This window comes from Aplysia californica, unplaced genomic scaffold (assembly GCF_000002075.1).
Source record: "Aplysia californica isolate F4 #8 unplaced genomic scaffold, AplCal3.0 scaffold00444, whole genome shotgun sequence".
In the NCBI taxonomy this organism is placed as follows: Eukaryota; Metazoa; Mollusca; class Gastropoda; order Aplysiida; family Aplysiidae; genus Aplysia; species Aplysia californica.
The window spans coordinates 61,509-78,364 of record NW_004797714.1 but is presented as its reverse complement, the minus strand read 5'-3'; the positions used below and the strand labels follow the sequence as shown (position 1 = coordinate 78,364).

The window sequence follows — 16,856 nt, the reverse complement described above, 5'->3', positions numbered from 1 at the left end:
CCAAAAAAAGGGGGGGGGGGGGAACCTTCCAGTTGTTCTCATTGGCCTCTTGTCAGTGCTTCAAATTTACAAAATAAGATGTAACAACAGAGTGCTGTCAAAGTCAAACAAGACTTCACTTCATTTTCCAAGCTAATTGTGAGACATAGCAAAAATATTGCAGGAAGCGATGTGGAATTTTTTTCTTCTGGAAACAAAGCCCCCCAGTTCCAGTAACTACTTTTAGTTTTAGTTAGATTTTTATGGCACTTGCAACACAAATAGATCAAGTAAATGCCGAAGATTGGAGAGGTGTTACTGGAGAGTTACTTACAAAAAAAAAGGAGGAGGAGGATAAGGACTAAAGATGTTTGATAGGAAAGAAGGAGCAAATCACACTAGAGCACCCCCAACCACTCACATACTGAACCTAGTTTGCAGTCAGATCTTGTGCACTGTTCGGAAAGCAGACATTTTCTTTTCTTTCTTTTTTTAAAGCTTTTTTTAATGCCAGAGACTTGATTTTGATTGTAACGGATTAGTTTCAGAATCTGAGGCATAATGATTTCATTCAGGAAGGTTTTTGAACATCAGTGGCTAATGAATTGTGAAATTGTAATGATTAAATGCTCCTTCCAACACTTGTGTTACACCTTTATGGTTATTTAAGAGACATGACTTCCGAATTCAATGTTCACTATACAGAATCAAACGGAAAAATATTAAATATATTGGAAGTTTGTTTCAAAAGTCAAATTAGATACAAGAGGGATGAAATCATGCAGAATGGTATTTTACGGGTTTAGGCTTGCCTTCTTAGATGTGAATCTTCTACATGATGCCCCCACAAATATAAGCAAAATAAAAATACACAAGACACAACTATACCATGCAAAGATAGTGTCACTGTTGAATTAATTACAAGTCTCTCTCCATATGTACATCAAACTATCTTAAGTATTTTTGTGGTGGTGTTGATTCAACAATTGTACAGGCTAGGGGATTGACATCTGTTGGGTCAGTTAGGTGTTTTGCTGACGCCTGCAGGAGACCAGAGTTCAATTCCAAAGTGGGGAGAATTCTAATTGAGTATGTCAGTTTTTCTGCTTGGATTTTGTTGCCTTCTCAGACCGGTTTGGTTCTGACATGCAGGGTCGAAGTTCGCCACCTGAATGATCTAAATTGTGTTGATAGGGGTGTAAAAAAGCACCTACACCTCTACAGCTTGGTAGAGAGGCGTACATCATTAAAAACATTATGATTAAAACAAAGTTGTTTCATGATAAATTTGTAGGAAGTTCACTTTTATTATGCTTAAAATCCCATAAACAAATTTAGAAATGCAATATATGCTGAATGTGTTGGGATTGGGTATACAGACTTCTTTTGCTATGATTTTTTTTTTTTTCGTTTATATTTTTCTTTTAATAAATACAGATACAACCGACTGGAGCAAATACGGAAGATGAGATGGGAGTTTGGAAGTGTGTTACCGTCTGATGTCAGGTACAACATGTGTGAACAGGAGGTAGGTCTATAAAGAACTCATGATTTATGTGTGCAAAATTGTTGTACTTTCGAGAAAATCAATCAATTAATTTAGTTAGTTTTGTACATTTTGTGCAAGAGGTATGTTTCTCTGAAAAATTTGAACTGAGATCAGTTTGTCACACTTTGTGTTTTTAAAAGCTTCATTTCCACTTGTGGATGTGTGTAGCTTGCCGGTTTCTCTCTAGACTCGAGCAGTTCTAACTACTCTAGACTTACTGTGCCTGAACTGCAACAGTGAACAGCTACTTTTTCTTTGCTGATAATTACCATCGTCATTTTCCTCTACTTCTTTTATATGTTTGTCACTCTTGTGACCGGCTATTCCCGGGGTGCCTTGATAGTCGAAGCAGACCTTGTGCTGTTGAAGCTAGAGAGGTGAGCAGAGTAAGCCTGATTCCCTGTAAGGACTTCTCTATTGACATCCGCCCCTTGGCGCTCATATGACCTTATGCTGTTGCGAGCGTCGTAAAACCTCTACTAAAACAATAACTACTCTAGAAACCCCATATGATTTGGTGCCCTCTGTGATTGTCGCTCTCCAACTAGGTCTGTCAGAGGCTAAGCTCTTCCATGTCATGGGATCAATGTTTAAGTCCTTCCGAGACATTTTCAGGGTGTCTTTAAAGATGTGATCTTCACAGTGTGTCTTATCAAGCTGTTGCATACTTCTGTGTTCCTTTGGAAAATTCAAACCCATTGTAATTGCCTTTACTTTTTAGAGAATGGCTTTGGTTGAACAAGATTCACAAATGCAATTGAATGTTCTGAGGAAGCTATATGGACAGAAAGGTAGTGTTGATTATATCTTTATGAAGGACTTTGGACCCACGCTTTGGGGTGTGGGTGCTTTGCACATAATAACAAACATTGGTTGAAACTTCTTCTTCTTTTTCTTCCTCTTCTTCTTCCTCTTCTTCTTCTTCCTCCTCCTCCTCCTCTTCCTCCTCCTCCTCTTCCTCCTCCTCCTCCTCCTCCTCCTTCTTCTTCTCACTCGTACTACTGCCATCACGACTATTATTTTTATCATTTTCATAACCCTACAGGTTCAATGGTTTACTCAATACAATCGTCAACTAGCCAACTACATGAAGACAATAGGTGAAAGTGGAGGCTTGGATCTTACTCAGGATATGAAACCACCCAAGACTCTCTATGTTCTGGTAAATTCAAATATTATAATTATCTCGTGGGCATTAGATAAATTGTTGATATGTTATGCTTCCCTCATCTCAGTTTACATAATTATGGACAGAGCCACAGAGGCTGTGACCTTGTCTATCAGCTTCAACTCAGACTCTCTCTCTCTTTCTCTCCTCTGGCGCTGTGGCGTCATAAGCGGTCAGTGATGGCGACAGCACGCAGAAACTCAACACTTGCTCAGGGGTCCTTAAAAAATGCTGAACGTGGGTCACTGAAATGTCACAGCACATGTGTTGTGGCATGATAGTTCACGGGACATTTCAGGAACATGTGGTCCAGTCTCCTCCTCCTCCCTGCAGGCTCAACAGGACAGATGTGTGTAGTCCGCTGGCGCAATTTTGTGTATATATGATTTCAGCTTGGGCGATTATCTACCAGTTCTCATTAACTCAGACTGGTACTCAATGGAGTAGAATTCGGCAGGGGGAGATTGTGTATGATTATTTCTAGAAAAAGAATAAGGTTAGTAAAGTACTCGTGTTTTCATGTGACAAATTTCTCACCCTCACCCTCATTGATGTCCTGGTTTTTAATAAAAGAAGCCACTAACCACTTATTGTGAGTGTAGGATTTGAGTGTATTTGTATAGCTATTTCAGTTGTTGTTGTAGTTGGACAGCCGCTTTATGTGACATTTTGGAAATATAATGGGATTGCAAAGAACAGTTTCCAGAGGAAATATATAAAGAAAGAGACCAGCTTAGTGCATGACAATTTTGTGCAAGTCAGATTGGCTTGGAGAGTTATGACATGGCCACCCCAGCCCTGGTACAATAATTAACAACACCAGTGTCCCCACCCCCACCTACCGCTGTTCCCCCAATTCATGCAAGTTTCTATCCTGTACACATAACAATGGGACTTTACCAGGAACTTCCTTTTTCTTAGGATTTCTGGTTGTATGAATTATTGACATGTCCAGGTTTTGTGGAACTTTTTGTTTATTGTTTTTAATTTTGAAACTTCATAGAATCTAAGTTAAAAGTTTTCTCTTGTTTATACTGTAAATAATATCTTCTATTTTGAGTTTAGGATGTATTGCAATTTCATCTATGTGGAGTGACCATTTTTATATGGATTTTGCTGGAAAATGTTTTCCCACATTTTTCTTTATCTCTACTTAGGTAAGGTGCATTATGGATCACGGGGAGTTTGAAACACAGGATGGAAACATTATCTTGCTGAAGAAAAATAGTCAGGTAAGTATCGTTTTCAATATACTGGTTTACTGGTGACAGCTGTTATGAGGAAAGAAAAGGATACAATACTTCATGAAAAAATTCTTTTTAGACATTTATATCATGGAATATAAAAAGGAATATGCGTTACCTGATACAAAGACAACACTGAACTCCTACAAACACACTATTGCTGATCAACCCATGTAGTTTGGATCTGAGCAAGGAGTGCATACAAATGATTAGCGGATGTTGTCCAACACCCAATATTTTTATGTGCATAGCTTATTTTTGATAGCTCTGATTTCTGTGCTTGTCTCTTGTCTCTTCGCTAATGCAGGCGTTTTCGTGGTTGTTTATGAGTTTCATACCTCGGTGCCGGCTCATAGTTGATTTTAAAAAAAATCAAAATTGTATGTGTTTAGTCACCATGTATAAAAGTATTCAAAAGAAATGCTTTTAGGTTACAGGTTAGCAACATCATCTCATCTTTATATAACAACTTTCACAATTGCCACAGAGTAGTGGGATACTATCATCAGGAGTTTTGTTTCATCATTTTCGGGTACCAGATTTGAAATGGACATTGGCAGTCAATGTTGTCACCCGTAATGTTCAAATTAAAGCTTTTTGATAGTTAATAACATTTCATATCATCTTTAAACATATTTTTTACTGTTTTCACATGCTTTCTCATATAGACATATTTCTTCTCTCTGTTTTCAGCACTACCTTCTGAGGTCTGAGTGTGAGCACCTGATCAGGCAAGGGATTCTGGAACATTTAGTGCACTAACGTCTGACTGTGGAGATCATGGATTGGTGAGAGTTGAGGCTGTGACGTGTTTTTTTCACTACCATGACGATGGAAAGGTGCTTCTTCTCCGAAAGTTTCATGAATGTGGGAAATATGGGAAGTTCCAGGTTGTTGGTTTTAGCATGAGATGCCAATTTTGTCCTTTGTGAATATATTGTCAACATTTCCGTTTGTGGACATTCTGTTATCTCAATAACCCGGGACTTATTTTTCATATTTTGACATTTTTACCAGATCTCCTGAAATATGTGTCAGGGTATGCATGCAAAAAAAATCACGAATTGCCTAGAAATGATCCCGCACACAAAAATTATACATCGAATTAAAGATAAATTGATTACAATGATAATCATTCATCTAGCCCCATTAGATATGGAAATACATGACACATGAAAAGATTTTGTGGAAAGAAGTGAGAGGTCAAAGAGTAAGAATTATCTTTCAGACACAACACTCACACCCATCTCCATGACAAGATGATGAATCCCCCTCAGGTAGCTGGTCAGCTGTTTGTGGGGAAGGTCATCCAGTATAATTCAGTTGAGAGTAAACAGTTGGGCACAGCTTTTGTATTTTATAATAAAATTCAGGAACTTGCACAATTATCATATTTTGAAAATAAAAAAAAATATTGATGAAATGAAGGAAAAGCTGCATGTTACACTGTTTATACCTTACTTCTCGCGAGCTACCACAAACACTGGTGGAGGAACATTTAGAGATCTGCACGAGTGTGCCAGATCTTGGAGAAGTCCTTTGGGTGGAGTGGGGTTGACCCTGGCTCCCTTACAGAAGCTGGATCACTTCTTTTCCTCTGATGTGCTGCAGACTTGGCTCTGAAAGTCAACTCCAAGGTAGGCAATCATGTTCTTTGTGCCAGCGAAACTTTCCACACCGCAGTTCTTTTGTGAGGTGATGGTATGAGGCGTGACGGTGATGTCATCTGCAGCGGCAGTGAGCTGCTCAATAAGGCTGAGCTTGAGTGATGGCAGACTGAGGTCATGCCTTCTGGCCTGGTGAGGCTGCACAGCCTGTCAGCGTTGTGGCATGGGGTCTCAATGATCCAACAATGCAACTTTTTCCACTATTTCCTGCTTTTGCAACAAAAGAAATGGAGTCTTATGCAGTTGCAAGCGCCGTAAAACTCTTACTAAAATAAACAAAAAATGGAGTAGGATCCAACCATTTGATCTATCTTGTCACAGCTGTACATTCGCTTGTTGTACGAGTTGATGATGGATGACTTCATCTTCTCCTTTCTTGTTACATCTCCTACATCTCCTTCCTGTGTTTTACTTGATACCATCAGTATTGGTTTGCTGGTCTTCTTGTCTTGCCATTAATGATAAAGTGGTTGAACTTTTTGATGGTCTTCACTTTAAAAAAAGATGATGCGAGGTGACTTGCCCAGTCGAATGTTGAGATGGAACTCGGGCCATTTTCTGTGCCGACAAGAAGGGCTTTGTTCATAACAAATCTTTCCTTATCCTTTCTGAGCTTTGTGAGTTGAAGTGTGAAGTATAATTGGTTGACTTTTTTTCTGGGTACTCTTCACTTCTTTTCAATTTATAATGAACTGGACCTGTGTGAATGAAGTGATCTTAAAATGTGACGCATGTTTGTTATAAGTGTAATATTAATTGTGAATTTGTAGAATTTTGTTCTTTTGTGTAAAAGCCAAAGTTTGTTGAATTGCAATTTGTAAAAAAAAAATGGAAGAAAAGGTTTATGGTTGTTCATGAAAGTTATGTGAGAAAAGTATGTAATGTTCTATGTCTTCAACCAGTTATGATTTTCAATAAATGTTTTTGACTCATGATACACCCCTGTCTTGGCTATGGATTACCTTGTTGTTTTGTCATTTGCCTATTCTGAGAAAACTGTATTATTGAGTGGCAATTTACTTGTTAGTATGAAACACACAAAAAAGCGATTTGACATAGCTGTGTTCACTCAGTAGGGTCTTTCAACGCTATCGGTACACCCTGGGGTCATTTTGTTCCCCCGGGGTTGTATTTTTCAGTTTAGAATACTTATACTTATAGTACGAAGATCTCTTTGAAACTCAGTATTTCTCAAAAAATCATTTTGACAGACTGCTATGCAAAGCTTACGGATTGGATTATAGAGTAAATTTCCTCTTTGGAAAGTGGTGGCACAGAGTTCCCCACGTCGAATGGATACGATAGTAAAACACGACGTACGGATAGGGTTAAAGATAGTTGGTTTGGTAATTAAGACTGTTCGAGTTTTCTCCTCTTGAGGTATGGAGATATGGCTATTCATTTGCTTACTCACACTCACAGCAGACTGCAACTCAGCATGCTGTAGACCTTTGAGTATAAACATATCATGACCTCAGTGCTTTCTTGTCCGATCTCCATTTTTAATAGCAGTGAAAACGGTTCAGAACAAAGAGTGAGCTTAAGAAAAAGTCACATTTTCAATGTTTAAAAAAAATGGAGATAAGACAAGAAAGCACAGAGGTTGCGATGTGCTGTATAGTCAAATTATTTATTGTGCATCTCAAATTATGTCTGGTCAACTTCAATGAGACTAAGATATGTTGTACTAGCGAAAGGATCATAAAGATGAGGTCCAAAAAAGTTTCATGGGTAAAGAAAGCAGTATTGATAAATTAGTAGTGGGTATTCTATGTAATAAAAGTGATCCCATTGGTTAATCATTAGTTAGTGTATGTCAATGTGATCCCTGGCTATACTATAACAGGGTCTGACTATAGCAGGGACATCATGTCACTCTCAACAGTCTTGTATAGTGCTGTCAAAAATTTGTGGTGCGACTTATTGTCAAATATCTCCTCAACTATCAAACATAAGTCCTCCAATTTTTGCATAATTTCTTGTATCAATTTGTCTTAAAAGATCAACACTTTTGTAAACACCTGCTAGCTGTATTCTAGAAAATTCCTTAATAAAATAAAAAATCCAAGTGGGTGGTGTCTACAGATTTTTAAATGTTTACAGCTGGGGCAATAGAATCTATCGCTTTTCATAGCAAGTCCATCATGTTTTTCAAATCGGGACATTCTGCTTATTGAACGTACGTTTTGAGAATAATTAGTGCAATAAATGTGTTTACTATAAAAATAATTTTTTGTAACAAGTTTTGCAAGTAAAAATTGCCATTGATGAGATGTGACGTAAGCGTAATCAAAATGTGTGTGGGAACTGTAAACAAAACGATTTTACGTATGGAAGAGATTTCAAGTATTTTATACAAATTTATGAAGAAAAGTTTTTTAATCTAGCCCTAATTGTTCTGGAAAAATATGATTTGGTAAGACAAATTGATAAAAACTGTTGAGCAAAGTATGGATGACATTGATTCATCCGTTAAAGAGATTATATTCAAGGATAAGCTGTGCTTCGAATTTTTTAGCGCAGTGTTGGTGGCAACCACTGTGTCTATTTCAGTTTTCTTTTACCTGAAGTGTTCCATAATAAGTTGCTTACATATGAAGTCGGAACACAGTTACGTTGACTGTTGCCAAGATGTGTTCAGGTGACTTTCATGCGATGGAGAAGTTAAGGTGAATTACAAGAGAAGTTTATGCCGTTTATAAAAAAAGGCATTTTATATTTTAAAACCTTTTTAATTACGACTCTATCTCAAGATTGAGTTTGAGGTTTTCCTTCTTGAAAACATGTAGCCAAATTTCCCCAACAGTTTATTTTCAAGATTTATTTAACTTAATGTCTGAAGAAGATCTGATATGCTGCAAATTTCAGCATCAAAACTTTTCCCACGTCCAGAAAGTTCTTCACAACCTATAGGCAACATAAATGTCCAGCAACATTGAAGAGAAACTGAAAAGATTTTTGGCTAGCCAACATTTTCCAGTAGTATGCCACTGCTAAAAACATTGAGGCAGTGTCTCTTTCCTAACTGACTGGGAATCTAAATGTAAAGTTATGATGAGAGTTCAACAAATGCTCCAAACAAGTTGTAAGTTTGTCAAAAATACTTTATTTGCAAAAGTTATATAATTCAACATTTACAAGCTCGTGCCCAGTAAGCTTATATATAGAGGCCTATACCAAATTTGCCACGCCGATCAATGACAATTCAGGCATCACGCATAAAAAATGTAATGGGGATAGAGTGGCATAACTTGTGCTAGTACATTTAAAGAGAATCATACAATATTGGAAGGAGAATGTTAAAATATGTGATATCAAAGTCAAAGACATTGCCTTCTGAAGCAATTTAGAAACCCAGATGTTTACAGTCAGACGAGAGAACATGTCAACCCATGAAACAAAATTATCTAAAGTGCCATTAGCGTTGTTTTAGAAAAGCCACAGTTAAAAACTAGGGCTTCTTGGGCTCTGTTACTCTTTCTAATTCTCCTCCTTGCTTTTAAAAAAATGAGAGATCCATCATTAAAAGGGTATAATTCAGTGCAGTATGTAATGTACATTATATTGTTTTATTTCCTAAATTTTGTCACTTTAGACAAATTTGCTTTCAAGGGTCAATCCAATATGTAATTTTCCTCGTCCAAAATCTTAGCACCAGGTTGTTCCTGGCAGCTGTCCTTCTTCGAATAGATTATAAGTAGACACAAATTTACCCTCTTTTATTAGAGGACCTTGATAGATGAGAGAAACTGGGGGAAAAAATTGTCACTATGACATCTCATGTAGTGATTGCATTGACTGCGTTGACAGTTTGGTCCCTTTCTTGTACCCACGTTCAGCGATGTCTTGCTCCCTTTACTCTTCTGATTAAAGGAAAATTAGCAGTTTATTCATATTTCCTAAGTAAAGTAAAGTTTCTTTTTATCGTTATCAATGCTACTTGGATGTAACTGGATGCCTATAATCAGGTCAGGACAGGTATGTTGTGCCCATCTTGCAATCACATTTTAGAGTTTCATATGTGTGAGCTCATAACATTTGAAACTACTGCTCAAACAGAGCAGTCGCCATAAAGCTCATTTTTCTTGGAGAACATTAAAATGTGGACTACTTTAACTTCAGTTTGCTTTTGGGTTTTTTGATGGGAAGGATGGGGAATAAGAATCAACATGTAGATGGGAACGTTTGTCAGCAGCGAGGAGAAGAAAGAATCAAATCATTTCCCCACCTGTTAATACATAAAAGTTTTTTTGATAACGATAATTCTTGTGCTTTCAGTCATATGTGGTGCATGGTGTGAGAGCTTCTGTGGAATTGGCATTTTCATTTTAAAAAGAGCTGTTAAGCTACATGAAATTGTGAAGTGAAATAAAAATTACCCACATGCTTCATGATTTTTCAACTCTGGATGTGGTCACCGGAATGCTTTCATTATCAAGGCAAATGGTGAGAAAATGTGATGAAACAGGATGGAAAGCACACAGGACTAACTCATGAAAAGGCAGACAAAGAAAAAGCTCCAAACTAAAAATGGTGAAACAATCATGTGTGTTATCTCTGTCTGGTCTCTTTGGACACATCATTTTACCACCTCAGCACACACATTCTTGCATCATTAACACTCATTTCGAGAGAGCCTATCATCCACGAAAATTGACATACTCAAACATAATACTCTACTCCCACATTTTGTATACCATCTAATATTTTCTGTACTTTAATTCAGCTCATCCTTTTCATCTCAGCTCTTCTCTTTCAACGTCAATATTTCTTTCTATTACACTAATACTCTCCTTTCATATTTTTCAAAAGAAACAAAACATCTTTTTTTTCTTTGCCTATACGAGCAAATCTCTTACACCTCTCATGGCACTGTGGCAAAACTTTGTTTTGACTTTCATAATTCACTCATCTTCAATCAGATTCGTCAAGCTCTTACTGTAAATTGTTTTAAATCTCATCTCTCCACGATAAATTTGTATTAAGATTTAAAAACCTCTTTCTAGTTACAATGTATTTTTTCCGAGCCCTTTGCACACTGTATTTCTTTTCCCATTTGATTTTGATCTTATTTTTCACAGAAATTATTTCGATTTTTTGCATTCCATATTCATTTGAGGTGGAAGTGCAATTACATTCTTAACACCCCTCTGAGTAACTATTATATTCAAACTTTTCTACTACACAGAATTCCCTTAAAGCCTGCCCAAATAATGTAACTACTAGTACTCCCACACTTCTCCTGTGGCTATAAGATCATGAAAAAAATAAAATCTTCACATGACAGTAAATGCAAGGGTTCACTCAAGTACATGTATCAGAAAGAAAAAAAAAATGCAGTGACTGAAAGGAAGCACTAGGATGGAGTTACCTAAACAGTGAATTATTATTCATATAAAATCTCGAGACCCATTTTTGCAACATTGTCAGATGAGATAGTGCTTCTGGCAGAAAAAGTGTAGCCTGAGATCAAAAATACATTTCCCCCCCACACAATTCACACAATTACAGAGACAGCATTCATGAGCAACACTCTGCTTGTTCAATGTTATTCTAATGCCAAGTCCAAGCAACAACATCAATGTCACGAAGGTTAGTGAATGTTTATCATACAGTAAAAATCTAATCTACTGCGTCCGTTAGGGCTGCAAAATAAATCTTTTCATATTTCTTGAACAAGCAAGGAAATGTGCTCTTGATGACTAAGACAATTGAAATTGTGAACAACTTTGTATTCTCCTCAGTCTCTTTAGTTGTTTAGCCTGCTGCACAACATGATGCAATTCAATTCAAATTGATGGAAAATCTCAAGGTACATTCTTGTTTTCCCTTGAACTGGAAATTAGAGACCATATGGTAAAGAAAAATATTGCAGATGTTTTATGTCCCCATCGACATGATCTAGCCCATTTAGAAAGTAGGCTGCTTTGACCCTGCCTGTAATAGCCAGCCCAGGCTGAGAGGAACACAGCGTTCCAGCAGACAGACAAAAGATACCCAATAAAACAAACCTCCCTACACAGCAAAGAAACTTACGTCTTCTGCATGTGATGGTGAAGCACCTGACTATTACGCCAAATATGATGGTGAAAATGTTATTACCAAAGAACTCATGAATACCACAAAAATATGGTGAAAAATGACACGTAGTGTAGGTCGCACTACGTTAAAAGATCATATCTTCTAAAGAAAGCAAAATATATATTTCATAGGACATAACTTTTTCTTACTAAAAATTCTAAACAAATGGTCAGATTTACTCACAAATAGGTATGTTTCTTTCACTGTCGGTTGAATCTCATTTTAAAGTGATTTCTACTGCAGTATTTCAATCAATCACGATTACTTGACAACTATAACCAAATAACACTATATCTTTCGTAACTGATGAGAGCACAAAAAGTACTACCTTCTGACAGTAGACATACAAAGTTCCAGACTTGTTTTGGCTGGTTGCATACATACACAACAACAAGAAACTTAAAATGTTCTCTATAACAAACGAGGTCATAAATGGTGACAACACTTCACAAAGTTGTTACCATATATATTGGACATGAAAGCTTATAGTGGAACTCCCAATTTATTCGCTGTTCAACAACAGCAGTGCACCCAAAGAATATAAAAAGACAATCAAGAGTACCACTCATTTTCATTCAGTTGCGGTAGGAAAGACATTTGATTTTTTTTTTTTTTCAAAACAAGGACTTATTCCTTCAAAGTTGTCGTTGCTGTCGTACAAAGATCGCAATATAATGTTAAACAGGTCGGAGCATGTGCATAAGTTTGTGAGATCACAGATGGATGATAAGTAACAGATGAGGGTAACAATCGTCCAGTTACCAAATGACCAAATATTTCAATTCTCTAAATGCTGGCAGCAAAGTAGAGCACAGCCACGGTAAAAAAAAATAATTCACACAACCATTGAGTCAAGCTTCAGAAGCCAGTATGGGCGATATCCAAGAATAATTTCATACGCGTGAAATATTGAGTCGCAAGTTCACGAATAGAAGCATGAAAATACACTCCACATGCTGTCATTGTTAAATTGCAGTAACCATTCCACACAGTGGCATCTATCACTTTCTCTTGAACAACAGAGGAAATGTCAAGCAATAAGTCCCAAACAGGGTAGGAAAAACAGCAGCAAGAGGCACAGGCTTTCAGTATATGTGAGACAAGCCAACAAGTACATTAAGTCTTACTGGTCTCCATATTCAACACCGTAGCACTAGGAAACACCGTGGGGGCAAAAACATTACAGTATGGAAGTGAGATGGTGAAGGAAAAAAAGATGCTCATATAAAATGACAAAAATATGTATGTTGTCACAAGCACTTGCTGACATAATACTATTGTAATCTATATTTCAAAATCCTTTCCAAGTTTCCGTCTGCTCTAGGACCCAGGGCTTACAATATTAAGCACCTAGTCTTCAACGATGTGGACGAAAAATCTGGGGTCTCGTGTGAGTGAAGCTCATCAAGACACCGCGGGATGTTTAAAATTCAAAGAAGAGTAGGCCTTCCTGGACAAAAAGCAAAACTAATTTTAACAACATTTTGGTGAGATCAACCAAAATATTAGTTCCAAATCAGTATAAGGCTGTCAAGAGGGAACCAAATTGTTCTTTAAGTATAAGAAAAACAAACAGTGCATAACAATCAGCTGAACAGAGGACTGAAGAACTTACAGTTCTTTATCTCAGGCTCTAGAGGGAGAGCAAAGAAAACAAATTAAGGATGATTTCAGAAGAACCCTGACATAAAGATCCATAGAGTAATAATTAATTTCTTTCGAAGCTTCAAAACTGCAGCCACGCTCAACAGCCACGTCATGGTTCTACAACTGATATGAAATTTTTTTAATCCCCAACTAAAGTTTACACTTCATCTCCATAAAAATTCGAAAATGTGAGTGTGACTTTCTCCAATGTTCAGCTTATCACATGTTATACCCTTCATGTCACTACTGATATTGGAGTGTCGGCGAAAACGCTCACCAGAGTAAGTGAAATGCAAGTTCCCCCCCCCCCCTTCCCCCTGGTAAGACAAGAGATCACAAGTTTCATAATGTGGATAATACAACAGAAAAAACACAGTGACTGGTGAAGGATTAACATTGAAAGCATACGCATCAACCACCTGCTTTTTGCCCTGACTGCTCCACCATTCTAATACCTCCTTTGCAACATACTGATTGACAGTTCCTCAAATGACACAAGGTATTAATAATACGCAGCATTTGGTATGCAACACTAAATCCATCCATTGTAAAAAAAACACCTTCTAAAGTATCTACACATTTCTCTCACTATAACTCTAACCGTGGAGTATGATGATGGCAAGCAATACTAAAGGCACAAAATGGCATTGCATGATTGATAAAATTCAAGTTTTTTGACAAAATATTATGAGGTGCAAAATTTCAACAGGAAAAGAGGGAAAAACAAAAACAAGTTCACTTCACAAGCGCAAGCAACCATCAACGTTTCATCCTATTTTGCATTGGCAACATTTCTGCAAAGGATCTACGCATTTGATATTGCACATTTGATTTGCTTTCATAACACAAACATTTGTTTTGTCAGTAAAAAAAAAAAAAAAAACTTTACAAAGAAGAGCTATGGAGCCAGTGAATGCTCCCTGCTTGAGTGGTCAGGAGAGCGTCAAGGCCACAACACAGCATCGAACACATCAGATATACAGTGGGCCCACAGCATTCACGGGGGGTCATAAGTTGAAAGGTTAAGTCATTGAGTTTGCTCATTTAGGTCACTCGACACAGTTCGAAGACTTGTTGTATTGCGGCACTTTTTCTGAAACTCAAAAAGGCAGGCAACCAAATGGCATCTTTGAAATAAGCCAGTTAGTGTTACTAGTCTATGCATGACGGTTCAAAATATCCTGCAATACTGCCTTTGGTCCGCTGCTGATCAGACCTACGTGTCCGCTACGTTCTAAAAGAGTTAAACAGCGCCACAACAAGTCTTCAAAACAAAATGTAGGCCTGTCTCATTTTGAGCCCTTTTCTCAGTTTTTCTCCTGTTGCATCAGCCACTTGCCCCCTAGTCCAACCGGTGAAACATTTTGAAAACTTATCCCCAGTGGTGTATATACTAGGGCCCACTTCATTTGACAAGCAGTTATTACTGTCAGAGTTAGAGGCAGCAAACGATCGGTGAGAAAAAAGTATATGATTCTCCATTCCACCAGAAATTAGTACTTTGATACACCCTGATATAAATCCAGCACATTTGCTACCAAAAAGCAAATGCACCAGTAAGCAGTTAAACATCTCGAATAAATTTACAAAACCAGAGTAAGCCATAAATTAAGAACCAATGATATGAAAACCAGTACATGATATTAACGACTTTGTACATTTCATGAATTGTCAAAATTAGTAATAAGTGAATATTGGCAGTACTATTTTATTTTAGGAAATGCTAAAATGTGAAGAGTATTTTAAAAGGTAGGTATAAGTCTAACAAAATAAGGAAACAGGAATCTTTTCACCTTTTTCATCGTCGCAACTCTCAGTTTCTGAGCAGTGTTGGACCCAAGCAATAATCTTAACTATTGCGTTGCATGAATTTTGGAAAGGAGAGTAAACTAAACACAGTGAGAAGCACTGCATTAAAATATACTACACAGACACTGCCCTCTCTTTTCTGAAGTATCTCAAAATATTTGAAAATTCCACCCACTTTAGAATATGGTTTCCATCTTTAAAGCTTACCAAAACTTCTTATGTACAATGCTCAAAATAGTGTAGGTGGTCAGAAGATATAAAACACAAATCTTTAGGACACTGACAGTGGAACAGGCCCTGAGAACAACTATTTGAGGTTTTTCTCCAGAGAGCCTAACAGTTCCCAAAAATAGGATGTTTTTTTCAATGTAGAAGTAGCAGCCTCACAACAAACTATGCATTCTTCACAAATATTAAAAGCTATTAACACAACCATTTGCACATACCATACAAAATTTTCACAACAGCAAGGTGGCTTTCTCTAACACTGCCAAGATATTTAACAAATTTGATCTTTCAGAGCCACGAAGCAAACTTACACATTCATCTTATCCAGCTTCTCCCTGATCAAATGGACAATTTCTTGGCTTAAGTCGCGAGACAGTTGATCTACCAGAGGCTGAAGCATCTCCTTTGCTGAAGAAAGCAGAACAGTATGCTCGCCAGCAGACAGAGAGCTAACCTGACTTTTTCTGGGCTCATCCCCATGATTGGCTGAAACTGTGTCGGTTTCCGATGGTTGGAATGTGTCCTTGTACAAACCCTGAGAAGGGGGTGACGATGATGACAGCGATGCTTTGGATGATGATGAGGTTGACAGGGAGGATTCACACAGGGTGTTCTGTTGAGAGTCCCCATTCGTTAGTGGTGAGCCGGGGGACTTTGCCACAATCTCCATGATGACTGAGTTGGCCTCCTGAACCGCAGAGCCAAGCATGCCAAGGATCTCCTGTGAGGTCTCATCTGATTTATCCTCCACCTGTCAATCAAAAGAACCCTAAAGTGTAAGTTCTTTTGTTTTCGTAAGCGCTTTATGGTACTTGTAACAAAATCAGGTCGTATAAGTGCCGGAGATTAGAGGTGTTACAGTGGAGTAACAAATACTAAAAGAAGGAGGAAAGTTTTTTAGTTTTAGTAAGAGTTTGACGGCACTAGCAACACAATAAGGTCATATAAGTGCCAAAGATTAAAGGTGTTACAAGAGAGTAACAAACATAAAAAAGAAGGAGGAAAGATCAGGACGATAGATGTTTGATAGGAAAAAAGGAGCAAACCACACCAGAGCACCTGTAAACCACCTGCAAATTGTAAGTTCAAATTCCAATTGAAGGGAAGCAGATGAAAAAATCACATGAAATTTTTTTTAGGACAAATGAAACAATCCCACTTAAATCGGGTTTAATTCAAAAGAATTAAAATTTATGTGACAATAAATTCAGTTCTCAAAGAAAAGACAACTCAGTAGCGGTACAGAGGGGCCACTCACCTGGGTAGAGAAGGATGAGGGCTGTAAGTTAGGAGTACTATCTTCAAGAGAAAGCATGCAAGAGACCCCATGATACCTAATTTTGTTTGCCAACAAGTTCCACTTTATGTTTTTAAAAACTCCTATCTCCAGGCCACATACTGCTATAATCAACATTGCATCCTTTATTATATGCCAAGCACCTCTAATGTATCACTTAACACTGCTTCGTTTGTTTGTTTGTTTT

The 16,856-nt window shown here is 37.5% G+C and overlaps 2 protein-coding genes across 5 annotated transcripts in view; one reads left to right on the top strand and one right to left on the bottom strand.

Annotated features, from left to right (window-relative positions):
* Window positions 1-6,544, top strand: part of LOC101847602 (DNA replication complex GINS protein PSF1) — a 12,413-nt gene extending 5,869 nt beyond the window's left edge. For both annotated transcript variants that reach the window (XM_005104971.3, XM_005104972.3), the window contains exons 5-8: window positions 1,417-1,507; window positions 2,574-2,690; window positions 3,854-3,928; window positions 4,634-6,544. In XM_005104971.3, the coding sequence (XP_005105028.1) occupies window positions 1,417-1,507; window positions 2,574-2,690; window positions 3,854-3,928; window positions 4,634-4,702 (352 nt within the window). In that variant the 3' untranslated portion in view covers window positions 4,703-6,544. The remainder of the gene's footprint in view (window positions 1-1,416; window positions 1,508-2,573; window positions 2,691-3,853; window positions 3,929-4,633) is intronic.
* A 2,149-nt stretch (window positions 6,545-8,693) lies between these two features.
* LOC101847360 (mitogen-activated protein kinase-binding protein 1) overlaps window positions 8,694-16,856 on the bottom strand; it is a gene marked incomplete at its 5' end in the record, with an annotated part of 65,399 nt that continues 57,236 nt past the window's right edge. For all 3 annotated transcript variants that reach the window (XM_035971490.1, XM_013086216.1, XM_013086217.1), the window contains 1 exon segment: window positions 8,694-16,123. In XM_035971490.1, coding sequence (XP_035827383.1) covers window positions 15,680-16,123 — 444 coding nt within the window.